This window comes from Hemiscyllium ocellatum, chromosome 48 (assembly GCF_020745735.1).
Source record: "Hemiscyllium ocellatum isolate sHemOce1 chromosome 48, sHemOce1.pat.X.cur, whole genome shotgun sequence".
Classification (NCBI taxonomy): Eukaryota; Metazoa; Chordata; class Chondrichthyes; order Orectolobiformes; family Hemiscylliidae; genus Hemiscyllium; species Hemiscyllium ocellatum.
Window position 1 is genome coordinate 21,683,787 of NC_083448.1, and position 20,563 is coordinate 21,704,349.

The following is a 20,563-nucleotide window of genomic DNA, read 5'->3' on the forward strand; positions in this document are numbered from 1 at the left end:
CCGGGAGTTGTAGTACAGTCTGAGACTACAAGTCCCGGCGGGCGTAAGGAGGCCGTGGGGCCGGTCGGGAGTTGTAGTACAGTCTGGGACTACAGATCCCGGCGGGCGTAAGGAGGCCGTGGGGCAGGCTGGGAGTTGTAGTACAGTCTGGGACTACAGATCCCGGCGGGCGTAAGGAGGCCGTGGGGCAGGCTGGGAGTTGTCGTCCCATTTGGGACTACAGTTCCCGACGGGCGGTGCGCAGGCGCGAAGCGGAGGCTGAGGTTGAGGCCGGAGAGGGCGCGGGGAAATGGCGGCGCAGGCCCCGGCTCAAGGCCCCACGGGGTTGTCCACCGTGGAGAGGGTGGTGAAAGGTAGGGCGGGGCTCAGGCTGGTCTCTGAGGGTGGGCCTGTTGTTCAGGAGGTGGAGTGGGCAGGAACTGCAAACAGGAGCCGCCCTCCGTCGGCCGTTCGGCCCCTCCCTCCCTCCCTGAGGCTGGGGCTGGATCCCGGCCCGAACTTTCCAAAGGGTTCAGCGGCCCCTGGGTGACCAGGACATTCCCCTGTCACCCCAGCTCACACCCCCCCCACCCTCATCCCTCACACACACACCCCACCCCCACATACACCCTCACACACACACACCCTCACCCCCCACATACACAACCCCCCCCACATACACACAACCCCCCCCACATACACAACCCCCCCCACATACACCCTCACACACACCCCCCCACCACCCTCATCCCCCCCACACACACACAACCCCCCCCACATACACCCTCACACACACCCCCCCCACCCTCATCCCTCACACACACCCCCACCCTCATCCCCCCCACACACACACCCTCACCCCCCACACACACAACCCCCCCCACATACACACACACCCTCTCTCTCTCACACACACACACACACACACACACACACACACACACACTCCCCAATAACACCTCATCTCCCTTCACCCAGTCAGCCACCTCCCTCACTCCTGTCCCCTACCCCCCCACACTCACACAACCCCCCCCCCCACACACACACACACACACACACACCATCCATCTCTCTCCAGACTCCACTGCCCCAGGGAGCTCCCTCCCAGTGTTGACCCTGTCAAATTCTCCCTCAGTCTTGGCCATTTCTGATTCTTCTGAAGACAGACTATGCTGTCACATTGACATTCATCGAGGAGGCTGGCCATTCATCTCCGAACTGATGACAAACCAAAACTTGATTTGCTTATCTGGTAGCAAAGTTTCCACATGAACTGACCGTTGAATGGGTGGAGAGCAGCATCAGCTTTGCACAAGAGAGATCTGACTGTATTGTGAGATATTGAGATTGCTGGATGCTTAAGATTTATCCATTTGAATCCATCCACTGTTATTGCTTTCCAATGAGGTGGCATATAATTGTCATTCTCAGATTAGCCTTCAGAAAGGCTTCATGTCTGAATGCGAGATATGCTGAGGTATGTGTTCCATATGGCTGTAAGAAATGGGAACAGGAGTAAGCCCTTTGGCCCCTCAAACCTGCTCCGCCAGCAAGCTGTCAAATACCACCTTCGGTATTTGGGAATGCTGCTTTGAAACTACGTGGCCATCCCAGCAAAGCTAAGCTCTGATGAGTGTGCTGTCAATACGGGTACACAGCACCTTTCCAAAAAAGTTGAGATTTCAGACTTTGTTGCACCACTTGATTTTTTTCTAAGATAGGTCTCAAGCAGGAATTATGTCATGCCAGTAGGTTGTCCATATCTCTCAACCCCAGAGAAGTTAAGATCACACAACATCAGGTTATAGGCCAACAGGTTTATTTGGAAGTACAAGCTTTTGGAGCGCTGCTTCTTCGTCTGGCGGTTGCCTAACCAGCTATCTGATGAAGGAGCAGTGCTGCAATAGTTGTACTTCCAAATAAACCTTTTGGACTATGACCTGGTGTTGTGTGATCTTTAATTTTGTACACCCCAGTCAAACACCAGCTCCTCCACCCCAGAGAAATGATCATAAGGTTGGAAGACGTTGACCTTTGCTTTGTAGCAAATGTCATGTTCTCTCCAAAAATGGCAGTCGAGCCATGGAGAACTGAGCTTTTTTTGTGGCCGGCTGGTGACTTTTTCATCTCTTTATTTATTGATGAATAAAATGAGTGAGGGCATCATTAGTTAAGCAAGCATTAATCACCCATCCTTAATTATCCAGCAGGCAGTCGCGAGTTAACCACATTTCTCTGGGTCTGTAGTTATATGTCGGCCAGACCAGGTAGGGATTACAATTTTCTTCTCAGAAGGATGTTCGTGAATCAGATGGGTTTTCGGTCAGCGTTAGATTAGCATAATTCAACTTAATTCCAGGTTTTTATTGAATTGACATTCCACCATCTGCCACAATGGGATTCAAGCCTGGCTCCCCAGAACATGACCAGGGTTTCTGGATTAACTGTCCAGCAGTAATACCACTCTTCTATCACTTTCAGCATGCTGTTACTTGCACATCATATTCTCTCCAAAGAAAGCAGAATGCCTGAACTGACTTGAGGGGTCAAGTCCGTTCTTCTGAACTCCAGAGAATGAAGGCTCATTTATCCTCAACCTCTCTCTGTAGGACAGTCTCTTGTTGGGGGAAAAAAAAAGGAAAAAAAAACCCTTTTGCACCCCGTTTAAGGCCAAGTCAGATCTCTCTTTGCTGAGGAGACCAGCACTGCAGACAGTACTGTTGTCATGGTATTAGTAATACAATTGTAGCAAGGTTCCTCATAAACTTAATTCCTCACATGTGCCTATTCCTGACAAGAGCAGGTTTTATGACCCATTCCGAAGTGCCCTTGAGAAATTAGTGATGAACTGCTGTGAAGCTGAATGCTGCTTATTTGGCTTCTTTGAGCAATTGCTTTTCTGTGGAGTTGGAGTCACATTTGGGCCTGATGTTTTTTTTAAATGATCATCTGGCCAGTCCATATTGAGGAGATAAGCTTTTTATCTCAGATTTATGAACAAATTGAGATGCTCCCAGCTGGCACAGTTGATGTTTACCTTCATGTCACTGAAGCAGGAATACAGCCCTCTGGATTTAGTGACATTATCACAGTGCTGCCGTTTCTCCCATCTCTAAACCCCAGTCAATGTCAGTCTGCCTTTTACCTTTCTCACTGTATGTTTATGTTAAACCCATGTTTTGTAAAAATGCATCTGACTGTCATTTTTAAAAGTCTTTTTAAAATTCTTTTAGCCAAAATGAAATGTCATTATTATGTTGCATTGCTGTCCTCTTGCCTGTAAGTCCAGCTGCCTCTGTGCCATTACACCCTCCTTGTGTCCTCACTTTCCCACCAAGCTTTGTATGGTTGCCGTTCAGTTTCGACTCCTGTTCAGACTCTGTGCATGCTCACTGTTTCCCAATGCAAAGTGAGGAATTTCTTCCTGCTGTCTAGTTTCTGTCTTTTAAACCAACCTCTGTCCGTGATAATACCACTCCCCAAGCCCATGTGCATCGAATTCTCGTGACTGGACAGAAACAAAGTGGGGCTGGAGAGATGAGATGTTGGCAGGACATCTGGTTCAAGAGGGTGGTCCAAAAAGTTCCTGAAAATGTGGAGAAGGGGGTTTGAGTGAGAGGAGAGCAGTGAAGCATGAAGGGAGTGTGGTGACACTGGATGAGCATGCACTGGCAATAAGTCAAACACGCCAAACTGTACTTCCAAAAGAGTACTGGACCTGTTTTAATTGAGTCGCTACTTCACCTGAAGTGCTGTCTCTCACATCCCCTGTGCTGAAGATAATCCTGGGTAGAGGAATTGAAAAAGAGATCAGAATTGTACATCTGACTGCACTCAAATGTGCTGTCTAAGCCTGTTCAGAGAGAATCAGGATTTACCGCACCCAAAGAAATTCTCCCTCTGCCTCATCTTTACAGTAACTACTTCTGTTGCACCTATAACATAATGAAAAACATTTTACATTCGAGCAAACACATGAGGAGACCATACGACTCCTGGAGCTTGCTCTCCCATTTGCTGAGATCACGTTTGGTCTAACTTGTAGCTTCGACCCGACTTTCATGTTTTTTCTCATTCCCCACAATAACATATACATAGACAACCGTGTTGCTGTCTGCCACTGAGTTCTGCAATCCCTCACCTTAGAGATTAAAAAAAAGGTCTTTACAGACTTCTCTTCAGGGGAAGAGTAAAATTGGGCTTGAAACAATAATGCTGTTTCTTCAGCACTCACAGTATTTTACTGCCCCTGAAGTATGGTAAATGATTAAAATATAGCAAAGTCACTCCACGTCATGAACAATTGACTGGGTCATTCATTTGAAATGTTGACTACATTAAATTTGAGGAACCCCCTATTTTTCTTACATCATTTTCTTTCTCATTTGCCTTGAGTATGTTCTGAAATTCATTAAAAAGACTGTTCTTTGCAACAGTGCGACATTCCCTGGGTACTGACCCTCTGACAATGCAGTACTCTCTTGTTAATGACCTTTTCAACAGTGCAGCTGCCCCTCAATGTGAATGCTTGACAGTGTGCTGTTCCCAGTGTACAGAATTCAGTGGCTGCTGACAGTCATTTGTGGCACAGGCCATGTTTGAGAGTAGTTCTGTGAGTGTGTGAAGCTGTATTCTGGGTTGAATTCACAAGGAACTCGGTGTTTTTCTCTACCTCGCAGCTGTTCCGATTCCTCCAGCCCGCCGCCTCACCATGCAAGACGTCTACTCGGAAGGGAAACCGAAACTTGATGTCCTCAAGGCTCATTTCATTAAAGAGGGGAGACTGGAGGAAGATGCTGCCATCAAGATTATTGAGGATGGAGCTGCTATCTTTCGCAAGGAGCGGACACTTATCGAAGTGGATGCCCCCATCACAGGTCTGAGCTGTTTCTGCCCCTTCCCTCACCTCTTTCCCCCAATCCCTGTCCTGGCTCCCCCCTCCATCCCAGCCATCTTCCCAACAAGGGGGTCGTATGGGACTATTGCGTTTGTTTGGACATGGAAGTGGTTCACTGAAATTGCTCTGTTCCTTTCTATTTCTGTCAGTTTGTGGTGACATTCATGGTCAGTTCTTTGACCTGATGAAGCTGTTTGAAGTGGGTGGTCCACCCAGCAGCACCCAGTATCTCTTCCTCGGAGACTACGTAGATCGTGGCTACTTCAGTGTTGAGGTGAGTTGCGGTGTAATTATCTCTATGTCTGAATGACCAGGGAAGAACTCATTGACCGTGCTGTACATGATTGATCTTGCCCTTAAACAGAGTATCTGAATTGGAGGTGATTGTGCTGTGGTCTAGTTATCACTAACTATCCTCTTGAGCATGTTAAGGACAAGCAGTTTGATGTAGAAATATTTGAAAGTTCACTCACTAGATCTGGTGCATGAAACTGCTGCAGATTCTGACTGACCTGTTGTGTATGTTTGATATTCCCAACATCCCACATGGCTGGGATTCAGTATGATGTTGAGATTCACACACAGCAATATCTAACCAAAACTGGTGAGCTTTATGGTTAAAAACAAAAACCTTCATGTCCTGAAAAGCCAATTGGTTTGTTAATCCTTTAAAAGAAGGAAACCTGGTTTCCCTTTCTCAGCCTGGCCTTCATGTGTCTCCATGGACACACCAACTCGAATTGCCGTCTGGTGAGAACAAAAAAGCCCCACTCATCCACCAAATTGCAGCAGTCCAGGAAAGCCCATCATCGGCACCTCAAGGCAGCTCAGCACATGCAATAAATACTGAGGTTCCAGTGTTACCGTACTCAAATTAGGAACAAAAGTGCACCATTTAACCCTTCCAATCTGCTCCACTATTCAGCAGGATCTTGGCTTCTCTGATCATGACCTGAATTTTCCTTGGCAATTTCTTGGTGAGGCAAAGTCCTCAGACACGGCCTTCAGAGAAAATATTTTACTTATATCCGTCTCAAATGGGAGACCTTATTTTTAAACCATGTACCCTAGTTCTCATTTCTGCCCTGAGGAAAATTTCTCAGCTTTCCCCCTATCATTTCCCCTCAGATGTTTCAAGAAGATTGTCTCTCATTTATTGCAGAATCAAACTGTCTGACCTCTCCCCATAACTAACCCCGACATCCCAGAAATGAGCTGAGTGAATATTCTCTGTACTGTTTCCAATGCAGTTTTGTCCTTTACTAAACAAGGAGACTCAAACCGTGCATTGTCACACCTATGCCAGCCTTAGTAATGTCCCTACATGTAAATTCCAATCCCCTTGCATTGAATGCCAACATTCTTTAGTCTTCCTAATCATTTGTTAAATCCGCATAGTCAGTTTTGTGATTTCATACCAGTGCATCCAGATCATCCTGATGTATCTCCCATTGCTTTTCTGCTCTTCCTGCCTAACTGAGCAAGTTGACGTTTTCCCATGGTGTGCTCCCTCTGCCAAAGTTTTGTTTATTTTCTTAACCTGTCTGTATCCATTTACCATCTCCTTCTGTTCCCTTTACAACTTAATCTCCAATCTATCCTTACGTCAGCAAAGTTGTCGCATTTCTGATGCAACATGCCACAGTTCATCACATCATACATGCAGCATTACTTTTGTTAGTCACATTAAGTTGTGCTGTGTGCCTCTCCCCAGAGGAGGTTGTATTAACACAGAATGACAGGAAGGACCATATCATTAACCTCTCAGCAAGTCACTGTGAGTGTTTCACTTTGCCCAATCCAGTGCTGTATCATGTGTTCTGTCTGAAGCTGTGAGGAGCATTCTGATTTTGGAGATTCTGTTGTAATCTGCGTCTGAAATGTGTGTATGTAAACCAGATTACTGAAACATTTGCTCTGTTTTTCCTGGCTGTGATGTGTGCAATGAGTGCGCTCCTGCTGAAATGGGGAGACCTTAGCGACACCTTTTTTATGTGTCTTTGCTGTTGGCTTTTTACGCTGACAATGTCAGCACTTATTCCTGTCTGGTGGGAAGGTGGTAGTGACCTACCTTCTTGAAGTGTTGCTGGTACATTAATGGGGAGGGAATTCCAGGACATTGACCCAGTGACATTGAAAGAATGGCAATATATTTCCAAGTCAGGATGGTCAGGTGGTGATGTTACCATCTATGTGCTACCCTGATCCATTGAGCTGGAAGTGGTTCTGGTTGGAAGATGCTGTTGAAGAAGACTTGGTGAGTTTCTGCAGTGTGGCTTGGAGATGGTGCAACAATAAAAACAAAAACAGACATTGCTGGAAAAGCTCACAGGTCTGGCAGCATCTATGAAGAGAAACCTGAGTTAACCCTCCCTCAGAACGCAAAACTTCTGGTTTTGTTTCTGATTTTACAACATCCGCAGTTTTTTTCAGTTTTTTTGTGGATGGAGCACTCTGCTGCGACTTAGCATTAGTGGTGGAGGAAGTGAATTTCCAATGTGGAAGTTAAGGTGCTGATCGAGTGGGCTGCACTTAGTGTGTACAGAGTTGCTTGTATTCACACTCAGTAAGTGGATAACACAGGATAGCAAAGTGTTGTAAAGTGGACATGACAAAGATGCTACGTGAAAGTGAGGACTGCAGATGCTGGAGATCAGAGTTAAGATTAGTGTGATGCTGGTTGATTTTAAATAGCTGAAGTTAGTGAGCAAAAATCACTATCACTAAGTGGGGAAAGTGTGACATGGCAGGAATAAAAAGTGAGAATGATGGTGGAATTCTGAGTGGCCAATGAATCTCTGTGCTCTTGTGCATGAGCCACAAAAGGTGGGTACGTTGGTGCTATCAGTAATTCTGAAAAATGTGTTGCTGGAAAAGCGCACCAGGTCAGGCAGCATCCAAGGAGCAGGAGAATCGACGTTTCAGAGAACACCTCTGGGACACCCGCACCTACCAACTCAACCGCCCCGTGGCTGAATACTTTAACGCTCCCTCCCACTCCGCCAAGGACATGCAGGTCCTTGGCCGCCTCCATTGCCAGACTATGGCAACACGACGCCTGGAGAAAGAGCGCCTCATCTTCTGCCTAGGAACCCTCCAACCACAGGGGATGAATGCGGATTTCTCCAACTTCCTCATTTCCCCTCCCCCCACCTTATCTCAGTCCCAACCCTCGGACTCAGCACCGCCTTCTTGACCTGCAATCTTCTTCCCGACCTCTCCACCCCACCCCCTCTCCGGCCTATCACCCTCACCTTAACCTCCTTCCACCTATTGCATTCCCAACGCCCCTCCCCTAAGTCCCTCTTCCCTACCTTTTATCTTAGCCTGCTTGGCACACCCTCCTCATTCCTGAAGAAGGGCTTATGCCTGAAACGTCGATTCTCCTGCTCCTTGGATGCTGCCTGACTTGCTGTGCTTTTCCAGCAACACATTTTGCAGCTCTGATCTCCATCATCTGCAGTCCTCACTTTCTCTTAGCTATCAGTAATTCAAAAGGTTAGCAAGGTTGATAAATGTGGAGCCAGGAAAAGCACAGCAGGTCAGGCAGCATCAGAGGAGCAGGAGAGTTGAAGGTTTGGGCAGGACCTTTCAACAGGAGGGCAGTCAACACTGATTATATTGAATGGCAGAGCCATCTCAAAGGGCTACATGATTGCCTCCTGTTCCTGATCTCCATATTTTTAGCTACTGCCTCCAGTGGTCTCAACAAGTCTGAAGGTCAAAATGTGTCGCCAGTAGTGTGTCTATTAATGGTCCAAGATAGTGAGTATATAGAGCGGTGAGGTTAGGGAAGAGGGCGTACAGGGTGCCCGTGTGAGGGAGCTGGATTAACATCAGTAGAGATTTTGTCTTGTTCATGTTGATCTTGTCAATCGCATGGCCTGTGCAATGTAACCTATATGCCTCTGTCTAAGTTCTTCTTCACCTATGATCTGTTTGTACTTGCTCACTATGAACTGCTTGTACTGCTCGTAAACAAAACTTTTCACTGTAATAGGTATACGGGACAAGAGATAAATCAAATCAAATCATAGTCACTAACAGGGCACTAATGGCAGAGGGATGACTGAGTCACAGTGAGTGGGAAGTGAATTAACATCAGGAGGGATACAATCAGTAACACAGGGCACTGGGAGGGTGTGGGAGAGGGGTGACTGAGTGACAGCGCTCTTCACTCGTATCTTTCAGTTTGACTGTGATGCTCATTTAGTTATGTGCTTAGTTTGCCTGTCCCTGCTTCACTTGTTAAACATTTCTTCCCTGCAGTGTGTTCTGATGCTCTGGGTTCTGAAGATTCACCATACAAGCACACTGTTTCTGTTACGAGGGAATCATGAATGCAGACACCTCACTGAATATTTTACCTTCAAGCAGGAATGTGAGTATAACCTGCAAGTATTCTCTGCGATCAGGCTAATTGGCACACATCCTCCTGACCCAGAATCCCTGCTCTCATCCCCTGACCTTGACTCCCTTCACCTCTCAGTTCCTTGATCCAGAACTCCAGCTTGCTGACCTGGAAGTTTTGAGGACTTGGATCATGTTGTGCTGAGCATGCTCAGCTGTTCCTAAAGGACTGCTCCCCTTGTTTTCCCTCTTCGCTCCCTCCATTTCCCCAATCTTTCTCTCAGACTGGTCTGCTTACTTCCCAATTTACTGTGTGCTTATTGTCTTTGAATTGTCACTGCTTTCAACAAGTTTCCTTCATTCCTGTCAGTGGTTGTCAGAGGCCTTTTAGAATTCACAGTTTATCAGGAAATGCCATTGTAGGGAATTAAAGTATCATCCCCTTTTGTGTCAGTATTGTCTGCTTTTTAATGGCTCATTACAGAGATAATCCTGAAGGATTAATCCTGATAACTAACTCTCTGAATTTCGGTTGTGTTATTGTGTGACTGCTGATTGCTTCTGTTTATCATCATCACGGTATCTTGTTTGGAATGTAGTGGGAACTCCCTCCTATTTGAGTTTCTGACAATTGACTGTTTATTATGGAGCTGAACACTGCCTTGGTGAGGAGAGCACTTTCACATGCCTGGAAGCCGGAATCTTTTTTGTGAGCTCAGAAACTCTTGAAGCTATTCACGTCCAGTGAAAGAGTTGTTGCATCGCAGCCATTGTTGTTGGAATGTAGGGAATATAGCAGCCCTTTCATGCATTGTAAAATCCCACAGACAGGCATGGAAAAAAGCAGATGATCATCTTTTCTTCATGATATTGGGAGAGGATAAATGTTCGAGTAAAGGTGTTGGCAAAAACTCTCCTACTCTTACTTAAGCTCAGACCAAACCCTGTCAGACCAGATTCCTTCACAGGTTTCTGACAATATTCTCTCCTCCAGAGATCTGCCAAAGAAGGACAGAAAGCTCAGTGAGGTTTTATATCAGTGTGATAGAGTTGTCTAAAAATTATCTTGCACTTATTTCAAACTTTGTCCTTTAACCACCATTGCCTTGGAAACACTCTGCATTCCGATGTGACAGGATGACTGAAATTACATTGATCTGGTTTCTTAATGATAAGAATCCAGTGTAACCCTTTGGCATACTATTCAGTGACCCTATCTTAGCCCCAGGCTCCTCAATCAGAAGATTCAAGGTCTGGGATTGGGCACACTCCAAGATTAGGTCACATCATTCACCAGTTCCCAAGTTATGGAGGAGCTGGACAAATGCAGTTCTGTGATTAACTTGAATTATGTACAGTTCATTCTCAGTTCCAACTGGGCATAGGCTTTAACTGAGATAGCTCACTGACTGTATCCTGTAGCAGCTGACGTGGGCAACTCTTTGACCTCCAAAGACTGGTATTCTGTCCTTGCCAAAAGTTTGTGCATGAGCTATCAGGCTCTGAGCCCAGAGAACTGTTGTGTTGCACTTCAGGACTGAAGTGACTGTGTCTTCCTGTAAACTGCTTACAGGATGCTGTGTGTAATAATCCAGCTGGTGGTCACATTGGATAAGTCAAGATCTGGAGTGAAATCTTGCTGGATCTCCTTAACAGCTGATTCAGGGAGCTGGTTGTTAAGGAGATCTTTGAGGAGCGTGCAGAGTTTGATGGAAAGGGGCTCAGTATTTGAGGCCCAGAACTGAAGGCAGTTCTGGAGCATTTGATGTCAGTGATTGAGCAAGAGGCTGGAATTGGAGATCAGCATAAATCCTGTTGCAGTCGAGGGGTTTATAGAAATATGAAGGAAATTGAAATTGAGTACAGTTTTGTAAATGAGGCCGTTACCAGATCAAGAGCTTGTGTTGGTCAGCAAGCGCAGGGGTGAGTGGGTTAGAGACATGATGTCAGTTTGAATGTAGACAGCAGAGTGTTTAATGCAGTGGTATTGGATATTGAGTGAGAACTGTGGGAGGAAGCCAGGGGAGGATTTAATGATTTGGCTGATAGTTAATTTTGCTGATTTAGTGCAGTTGGCCTGCAGTTTTGAGCAAATACCGCAAGTGATATAAACCAGTATGTATCAGAGAGGAGGGAATTGTAAACCATTGGAATATTTATGACATGAGTTGATATTACTATGACAGTTTATGGCAGAAGGAGGCAATATTATTGGTCATCAGCTTGTCTTCAGCTCAGAATAATCTAGGTTTAATTTTTGATTAGGAAACCCGGGTTCCAAAAGATTTTAGAGCAGTTTGGGGTGACCTGACTTGGATCTGAAGCAAGTGCAGTTTCTTTTCTGCAGAGGACTTTATCAGAAAAGTTATGGGAATAAGTAGACAAATTTAGCTTGTGTAACTTCAAAATGAGAAGAGTTTGGTTGAAAATCTTCTGCTTAGTAAAAGCTGAGAAAGTCGAAGCTCGCATTTATGACAAACATAAAGATTTGATCGAGAGGGGTAATTTCTCTGGATTTGAATCTCTAAAATGATGGTATGGGCAAAAAGATTGGAAACTGTTTTGTTCTATGTCTCAAGATTTTCCTGAACTGTCGTCTGTATCTTGAGGTTTGTTTGTTTTTTTTTCTTTTTGTTTTTGTCTTCTGGATGAAAAACTGCTGTTGTTAAAGAAATTCTGCGGACTATGTGATTGCTTCAGTAACTGACTACCACATCAACTAACTTCTCAAAAGAGAAACCATTGATCAAGCTTGATATTCTTCTGGGATTTGATGTGTTCAGTAGCACGATCAGCTGGGATCATAGCCCATGAAACAGGATCAGAGCATTTTTGGCCATTGTGCTGACCCAGCCCATATAATTCAGCTCACAAGCCAGTTCCACATTGTGTGTAACTCACTGCTGCTTGTGGCATGTTGCTGCCAGATATCCACCATGATAGCAGGTGACTACGCTTCATTGGGTGGAAAGCAGTCTTTTCTTGGAGAACTTCTTCAGCTGATACCAGTGGATTTGTTTAATCTTGTTTAAAGACAAGCCTGCTGGAAGCTGAGAGTAATTTAAGGGATAGCACAGCAGTTTGGTATGGGGATGGGGTAAACCCATGAGTGAGTGAGCTTATTGAATGGTTGTTTTGTTTAATTGTTTTTGTCCTTCTCCCCAGGTAGGATCAAGTACTCGGACCATCTCTACAATGCGTGCATGGGTGCGTTTGATTGTCTACCCCTGGCTGCAATAGTCAATCGTCAGTTCCTGTGTCTGCATGGGGGCCTCTCGCCCGATGTGCATACACTAGATGACATCAGAAGAGTAAGTATGATCCGTCCTTGAGCTGGGATAAGGAGTCACATATGCCAAAGTGAATTGACAGACCTGTTCATGTTGGTGAACAGTTCTCCTTTCCCTGCACCGTCACTCCTCAGCAACTACTGTTGTATCTGATTCATCTTTTGCAGGTATCAGTCCTCCATATTCTAGTCTTTGTCACTTCCCTGCTTTCTGTCCCAGTTTGTGAGATCTTCCTGTGCATAAATTGGGTCTTGAGCTTCTGGTTTTAAAGCAATGACTGGACCTCAGATGATCTTTTTGTTGATTGTCCTCAATTTTCTGGTGCCCTGAGGTTGTGACATGTCTTCAGTAATATTCTTTCTTTGCTTCATTTTAACGTCTTGTCTTATATCTTTCAGTTAGACAGATTCAAAGAGCCACCAGCCTTTGGGCCTATGTGTGACTTGCTGTGGTCAGACCCAACAGAGGATTACGGCAGTGAGAAGACACCAGATCACTTCAGTCATAACACTGTACGAGGCTGCTCCTACTTTTTTAGGTTTGTGTTAGGGCACATGTGCAAATGCTGGTGTTGTGAAGATTGGTGTGTGCCATAATAATATCGTAAGATAGAGAGGTAGAATTATCCCATTCTGCCTGTTGAGTCTATTCTGTCATTTGATCATGGGTGGTATGTTTCTCAACCTCATTCTCCTGTCTTCTTCTGGGTGGCACGGTGGCACAATGGTTAGCACCATTACCTCACAGTGCCAGAGACCCGGGTTCAATTCCTGCCTCAGGCAACTGTCGGTGTGGAGTTTGCACATTCTCCCCATGTCTGCGTGGGTTTCCTCCGGGTGCTCTGGTTTCCTCCCACAGTCCAAAAATGTGCAGGTTAGGTGAATTGGTCATGCTAAACTGCCCATAGTGTTAGGTGAAGGAGTAAATGTCGGGGAATGGGTCTGGGTGTGTTGCTCTTCAGAGGGTCGGTGTGGACTTGTTGGGCCGAAAGGCCTGTTTGCACACTGTAAGTAATCTAATCTAAAAAGAAAATAACCTTCGATCTGTCACTGATCGAGAGCCTGTCTATCTCTGTCTTAAATGCACTCAATGACTTGGTGTCCATAGCCTTCTGGGGCAATGAGTTCCACAGTGTAACCACCTTCTGGCTGAAGAAATTCCTCCTCATCTCAGTCCTAAAGGGTTATCCCTTCACTCTGACACTATGCCCTCAGGTCCTAATCTCACCATGCCCACTCTATTCAATCTCTCAGTATTTTGTAAGTTTTGATCAGATCAACTCATTCAAGTGGAGACCTAGAGTCCTGAACCACTCCTCATATGACAAGCCCTTCATCCTTGGGAATCATTCTTGTAAACCTCCTCTGGAACCTGCCCAAAGCCAGCACATTCTTCCTTGGATTTGGGGCCCAAAACTATTCATGTTAATCCAAACACAGTCTGACCAGAGCCTTATACAACCCCAGCAATCAATCTCTATGCTTGTATCCTACACTATCAAAATGAATGCTAACATTGCATTTGCCTTTGCAACTGCCAACTGAACCTGCATGGCAACCTTAACAGAATCATGAACTAGGATTCTTGTGCTTCAGATTTCTAAAGCCTTTCCATCTTTAGAAAATAATTTGCGCCTCCATTCTTTATTCCAATGTGCACAACCTCTCACTTTCCCACACTATACAGAGGAACCTTGATTATCTGAAGGACACGGGTGCGGAGTATTTTGATCAGTTAATTGAATTCCGGATAATCCAATGCTGGATAACATAGTTTAGCTGAGCATCGGGGCCTTGCAATCTTGCCAGATAATCCTATGTTCGGGCAATGCTGGATAATCGAGGTTTCTCTGTATTCTGTCTGTCATTTCTTTGCCCACTCCTCCTGGCCTATCGAACTCCTTCTGCAGTCTCCCCACTTCCGAAACACCACCTGCCCCTCCACCTATCTTTGTATCATCTGAAGGCTTAGTGACAATGCTCTAGTACCTTCATCCAGATCTATTTAATTTATAATGTGAATAATAATGGGCCCATTGGTGACCCCTGCGCAAGTTCATTAATTACCCGCTACCACCCTGAAAAAGACTCCTTTATCCTGTCTTCTGTCAGTCGGCCAACCTCTGTCCATGCCAATACCTTGCCCTTCACACCATGGCCACCTGTTTAAGAGCTGACTGTGCCATACTTTGTCAAAGGTCTTCTGGGAATCCAAATTGATCACGTTCAGTATCATTTTCCAGCACTCCACTGTCCACTTGTACCTCTCTCTTACCTTTGATAAATCTAAAAATACTTTTCCAATCTTCTTTTATATTGTTACCAACTCGGTCTCATATTTCATCTTCTCCCCTCTTATATTTTTTCAGTTATCCTGTATTGGTTTCTAAAGGCATTTCAGTACTATGGTTTCCCAATAATCTTCACCAAATTGGTTTGTTTTTCTTTTGCTTTTATGCAGTCCCTGACTTCCCTTATTAGCCATAGTTGCCTCATCCTCCCCTTATTATGTTTCTTCTTCCTTGGGATGAATTTCTGCTGTGCCTCCTGAATTACTGCAGAAACTCCTTCATTGCTGCTTCACTATCTTCCAGTCAATTCTGGCCAACTCCCCTCACATGTCTTTCTAATTATCTTTACTCAGTTGTAGTATTATTATCTGATTCCAGCTTCTCGCTCTCAGAAATCATCCTGCAGTTAAGCATATTTTGGTCACTGGCCTCGAGGGGTTCCTTCACCTTAAGCTCCCGAATCAAGTCTGCCTCGTTGCACATCACCAAATCCAAAATTGCCTGTTGCCTAGTGGGCTGCACCACAGTCCGCTGCAAAAGTGGAATCAATTTAGGGAAAGGAGCAGTACAAAGAGATCTGAGTGTTCTTGTACACCAGTCAATGAAGGCAAGCATACAGGTACGGCAGGTAGTGAAGAAGGCTAATAGTATGCTGGCCTTCGTAACAAGAGGGATTGAGTATAGAAGCAAAGAGGTTCTTCTGCAGCTGTACAGGCCCTGGTGAGACCGCACCTGGAGTACTGTGTGCAGTTCTGGTCTCCAAGTTTGAGGAAAGACATTCTGGCTATTGAGGAAGTGCAGCGTAGGTTCACAAGGTCAGTTCCTGGAATGGTGGGACTATCTTATGTTGAAAGATTGGAGCAACTGGCCTTGTATACCCTTGAGTTTAGAAGACTGAGAGGGGATCTGATTGAGACGTATAAGATTATTAAAGGATTGGACACTCTGGAGGCAGAAAACATGTTTCCGCTGATGGGTGAGTGTCGAACCAGAGGACACAGCTTAAAAATATGGGGTAGGCCATTTAGGACAGAGATGAGGAGAAACTTCTTCACCCAGAGAGTGGTGGCTGTGTGGAATGCTCTGCCCCAGAGGGCAGTGGAGGCCCAGTCTCTGGATTCATTTAAGAAAGAGTTGGATAGAGCTCTCAAGGATAGTGGAATCAAGGGTTATGGAGATAAGGCAGGAACAGGATATTGATTAAGGATGATCAGCCATGATCATATTGAATGGTAGTCCAGGCTCGAATGGCCTACTCCTACACCTATTGTCTATTGTCCATCTCACAGACATTTCACAAATTCCTTTTCTTGAGATCTGCAACCGATCTGATTTTCCCTGTCCACCTGTATTGAAGGCCTCTATGATTATTGTAATGATGCCTTTCCTACACACCCTTACTATCTCCTGATTTGTTTTCTTGCTCACATCCTGACTGCTGCCAGGAGGCCTTTACCTAACTCCCATTGCATCTTAATCCCTCTCTCATATGTCAGGATTGAATCATCTGGTGAACTGTCATTGACCTTACTCTTCTCACTCTCGGCAGAAGTCCTTTTAATAAGGAGTGCTCTCTTCCACCACAATTCCCTCTGTGGACTGTACTGTCCGATGGACTCTCAGTGTAGACATTTCTGTTTCTTCCTGTCCCACTCGGTTTGTCCAGAAGCCAGTGCCCCATGAATGGCAACCTGTTTTCCCCAACCCCATCTTGGAGTGAGGCATCAAAATTGCTAATCTTATTTGCCCTCTGTTAATTTGCTCATGACTCAATTAATAATCCAGAATGTATTCCCTTTCCGGTTCTGCTTTTTCATTCTCCCCGTGTCTGCGTGGGTTTCCTCCGGGTTCTCCGGTTTCCTCCCACAGTTCAAAGATTTGCAGGCTAGGTGAATTGGTCATGCTAAATTATCCATAGAATTAGGTGCATTAGTTAGGGAGAATGGGTCTGGGTGGGCTACTCTTCAGAGGGTCGGTGTTGACTAGTTGGGCGGAAGGGCCTGTTTCCACTCTGTAGAGAATCTAATCTAATTCAGACCTCAGCTGATCATATTCCTGCAGCAGAATCATTGCAGCAGTATGGAAGATGTCCTTCAGCCAATCTAGTCTGCACTGACAAAACCTGCCCTAAATCTGCCCTCGTGCTACTTTTCAGTACATGGCCTTGAATGTTATGACATTTCAAGTACTCATCCAATTCCTTATTAAAGCTTCTGAGGTTTCCTGGTTCAATTATCCTTCCAGGCTGTGTATTCCAACTCTCACCGTCTTCTCGGTGAAAACATTCTTCCTCAAATCTCCTCTAAACCTCCTCCCCTTGGCCGTAAAATTATATTCCCTTGTTATTGACTCTTCCAGCAAGGGGAACAGATGCTTCCTCTTCCACCTGCCCATGTACTGAATAATCTTATACCCTTCTATCAGGGTCCGTCTTGGTCTTCTCTACTTGAAAGAAACCAATCCAAGCTGATCCAGCCTCTCTTCAAAACTGAAATGTTCTTTCCCAGGCAACATCCAGGTGAAACTCCTCTGCATTCTCTCCAGTGCAATCACATCCTTCAAGTTATGGACAGACCACAACAGCACACACTACTCCAGCTGTGGCCTAACCAAAACTTTATGCAACCCCAACATGACCTCGCTGCTCTTGTAATGCAAACCACGTCTGATAAAAGCACATGTCCCGTACACTTTCTTAGCAACTGTATTAGCTTGAATTTGCCAAGATAACAGCATTCCCTTTCCACTTTACCCTAACCGGACACAAACTTAGGGGATGTCAGTTTCTCATGCTTGAAATTTGGTTACACTTGAAATAGATGAAGAAGGCACCGAGTTAGGTAGTATGCAAAGATGATTATCTATAATGTGATGAGAGTCAGTTATTTTCGAGATGACCAAGATGTATATTTAACCACATTATCTTTATTTCACTGGCAGCACTTGGTGTGTAAACTATTCAACTTTGAAAGCCCTCATCCAGATGGTTTCCTAACGTTAAATCCACATTGGGGTCAGAAGAAGGAAAACTCATTGGTCTACCTCTGTGTGGCTCCCAGCTGCTGGTCTGACAATTTAGTCCAGTCAAAGTCAGTCAGGGCCCAGAGAGTTCCATGGGGTTGCTGTATTCAAATCCAGCTGCTAATGGCTACATTTCCAAATGACTGTTCCAAAATATTAGTTGCATTTAACACTGCTGAGGATCATGAGCAGATTTGTTGCATGATTTTCCGCTGATCACTTGATGAAAAACAATTGCCAGATTGTAGTCAGTTGGAGAAGAAGACAGAAAGAAAACCGATTCGAGCTCAAGAAACAAACAGGAATCCGGATTTATTAGGTGACGCTTGCTGTTTGTGAGAAGCTGGATTTGTTTCTGTGAATGAATGCTGGAATGGTGTTTGCAAGAATCCAGTTCCTGGAAAGGAAGGTGACGCATCAGGGTGTGAGCAGACAGTGAGGCAATATGGATGGAGCAGCTTTTGAATGAGTTACTAGGTCAGATCATTGTCATCCTTTGTGAAGTTTAATGCAGTCTAGTGGCTCATTGTGTCATTAAGCTATGGGTGGGGGTTGGGGAGACTCGATTTGATCTATCGTGTGCTGTGGGATGTTTGACTGTAGCTTGTCTGTTACCCATATTTGTTACATGTTAAATTTGTGATGTGAGATCATTGTCAATAGTCCATACATGTTTGTATGCGGAGCTTCTCTTTTTCGTGAATGAGTTATTCTTTGTTGACTAAAGAAAGCTGGCTGATCTCTTTCTAATGCTAGACAGGATACAGTTGAAAACCAATATGATTTAAATGACCCATGCTGAGTGAGACTAAATAGGTATCAGCACACCCTGTCCCCCCCCCCCCCCCCCAACTGTGGCAGTAACACTAGGCTTTCTTTGTGAGCAATTTAAACTGCACCATCACCGAATTAGATAGGATGAGGATGTGGATATGTGTGAAACTAGATAGTGGTGATGTTACAGTTTGGATTCTGACCATGGGCTTGTGAGCAGTCCTATTACACTGTTTATATGCAGCCTGTTTTCCTTCTCTTATCTGCACATAATCCCTTATCACACCCAATCCTGCACCATGATAAAAAAAGTTTGCTTCATTTTTTTTTCCACGGATTCCAAGGGAAATATGGGTTTACATGTCTTGTGAAGGAATTGAGGATTCCCAGTGGCTGAGCAATATTTTCATACTGACACAACTTTCTTCTCCTTTTCAGTTATGCTGCAGTTTGTCGCTTTTTGCAGCACAACAACTTGTTGTCAGTAATCCGTGCACATGAGGCTCAGGATTCTGGGTAAGGACAGACATCTTGTTGAAAGCCATTGCTCCCACCTCTCGGTTGCCTGTTTCTCCTGTCTCTCATAGCACTGGCACTATTGTGGATATAGAGAGGCAAGGCGAGTCCCCCATTGCCATACGTGGGATTCTCAGTATTAGATTCAGTATCTGGAAAGGCTCAAACAGAAGTTGGTCCCATCACCCACTTTTTGCAGTGAGTCTCTGTCTCATTACCCACTAGCTCCAGTTTGTCTCAATTTCATCATCCACTCGCTCCAGTGAGTTTCAGTCCCATTACCCACTTTCTCCAGTGCATCTCGGTCCATTACCCACTAGCTCCAATGCATTTCAGTCCCATCACCTACTCACTCCAGTGGGTCTTGGTTCCATCACCATTTTCTTCCGTGAGTCTCAGTTCCATCACCCACTTTCTCCAGTGAGTCTCTGTCCCATCACTCGCTCCAGTGCATCGAGGTCTCCTTTCTCTCTCTGTTCTCCTGCTGGTGTGAATGCAGTTTTTTCTCACACCAATATGGAAGCAGTCTTTCATTGTCCATCAACTTCTGTGATACGGTGGCTGATTATTTGGTTAGTGTATTGTTTATTGTTGGATTCTTTAAATTGACAGGTACCGAATGTATCGGAAAAACCAGGCAACTGGCTTTCCATCTTTAATAACCATTTTCTCTGCACCAAATTATCTAGATGTCTATAATAACAAAGGTGAGAAAGTTAATTCATTTATTTACCACTGCCATAGTATATACTTTTTTGAGTAGTCTGCTGTGTTTTCTGTTCATACTTAAGTCCATTGCAGTGTTTGATCTGTGCTGATTCATTGCGATGTGTTTTCAATTTTCCTTCCTACAGCTGCTATATTGAAATATGAAAATAATGTGATGAATATTAGGCAATTTAACTGCTCCCCTCACCCCTACTGGCTTCCAAACTTCATGGATGTATTCTCCTGGTCTCTGCCCTTTGTTGGTGAGAAAGGTAAGGGTTGCTTGCTTTAGGATTGATGAAGCTGGGCTTTATTATTACAGGAAGCTTATACTTATGAGTATAGCCTTTGGAACCTGAGATGTGGGTGAGGTGGACAGTCCAGCAGAGAGAGAATGTGTTGCTGAGAGACGGTAGGAGAGGAGTTAAATTTAGATAAATGTGAGGGGTGGCATTTTGGAAAGGCAAATCAGAGCAGGACTTAAAAACTTAGTGCTGAGGTCCTGGGGAGTGTTGATAAACAACAAGACCTTGGAGTTCAGGTTCATAGCTCCTTGAAAGTGAAGTCACAGGTAGATAGGATAGTGAAGAAGGCATTTGGTCTGCTTTCCTTTATTGGTCAGAGCATTGAGTATAGTAGTTGGGAGGTCATGTTGTGGCTGTACAAGACATTGAACATAAAACAGTGCTGCATATTACACGCCCTTTGGCCATTAATGTTGTGCCGACCTTTTATCCT

General features: G+C 44.9%; 1 protein-coding gene across 1 annotated transcript in view; it reads left to right on the top strand.

The window, feature by feature from the left end:
• The first annotated feature begins 235 nt into the window (after positions 1 to 235).
• LOC132836832 (serine/threonine-protein phosphatase 2B catalytic subunit gamma isoform-like) overlaps positions 236 to 20,563 on the top strand; it is a 41,038-nt gene continuing 20,710 nt past the window's right edge. Inside the window, exons 1-9 of the mRNA XM_060856353.1 lie at positions 236 to 353; positions 4,659 to 4,856; positions 5,026 to 5,150; positions 9,146 to 9,257; positions 12,392 to 12,537; positions 12,915 to 13,054; positions 19,040 to 19,117; positions 19,730 to 19,824; positions 19,972 to 20,097. Coding sequence (XP_060712336.1) covers positions 290 to 353; positions 4,659 to 4,856; positions 5,026 to 5,150; positions 9,146 to 9,257; positions 12,392 to 12,537; positions 12,915 to 13,054; positions 19,040 to 19,117; positions 19,730 to 19,824; positions 19,972 to 20,097 — 1,084 coding nt within the window. The 5' untranslated portion in view covers positions 236 to 289. The remainder of the gene's footprint in view (positions 354 to 4,658; positions 4,857 to 5,025; positions 5,151 to 9,145; positions 9,258 to 12,391; positions 12,538 to 12,914; positions 13,055 to 19,039; positions 19,118 to 19,729; positions 19,825 to 19,971; positions 20,098 to 20,563) is intronic.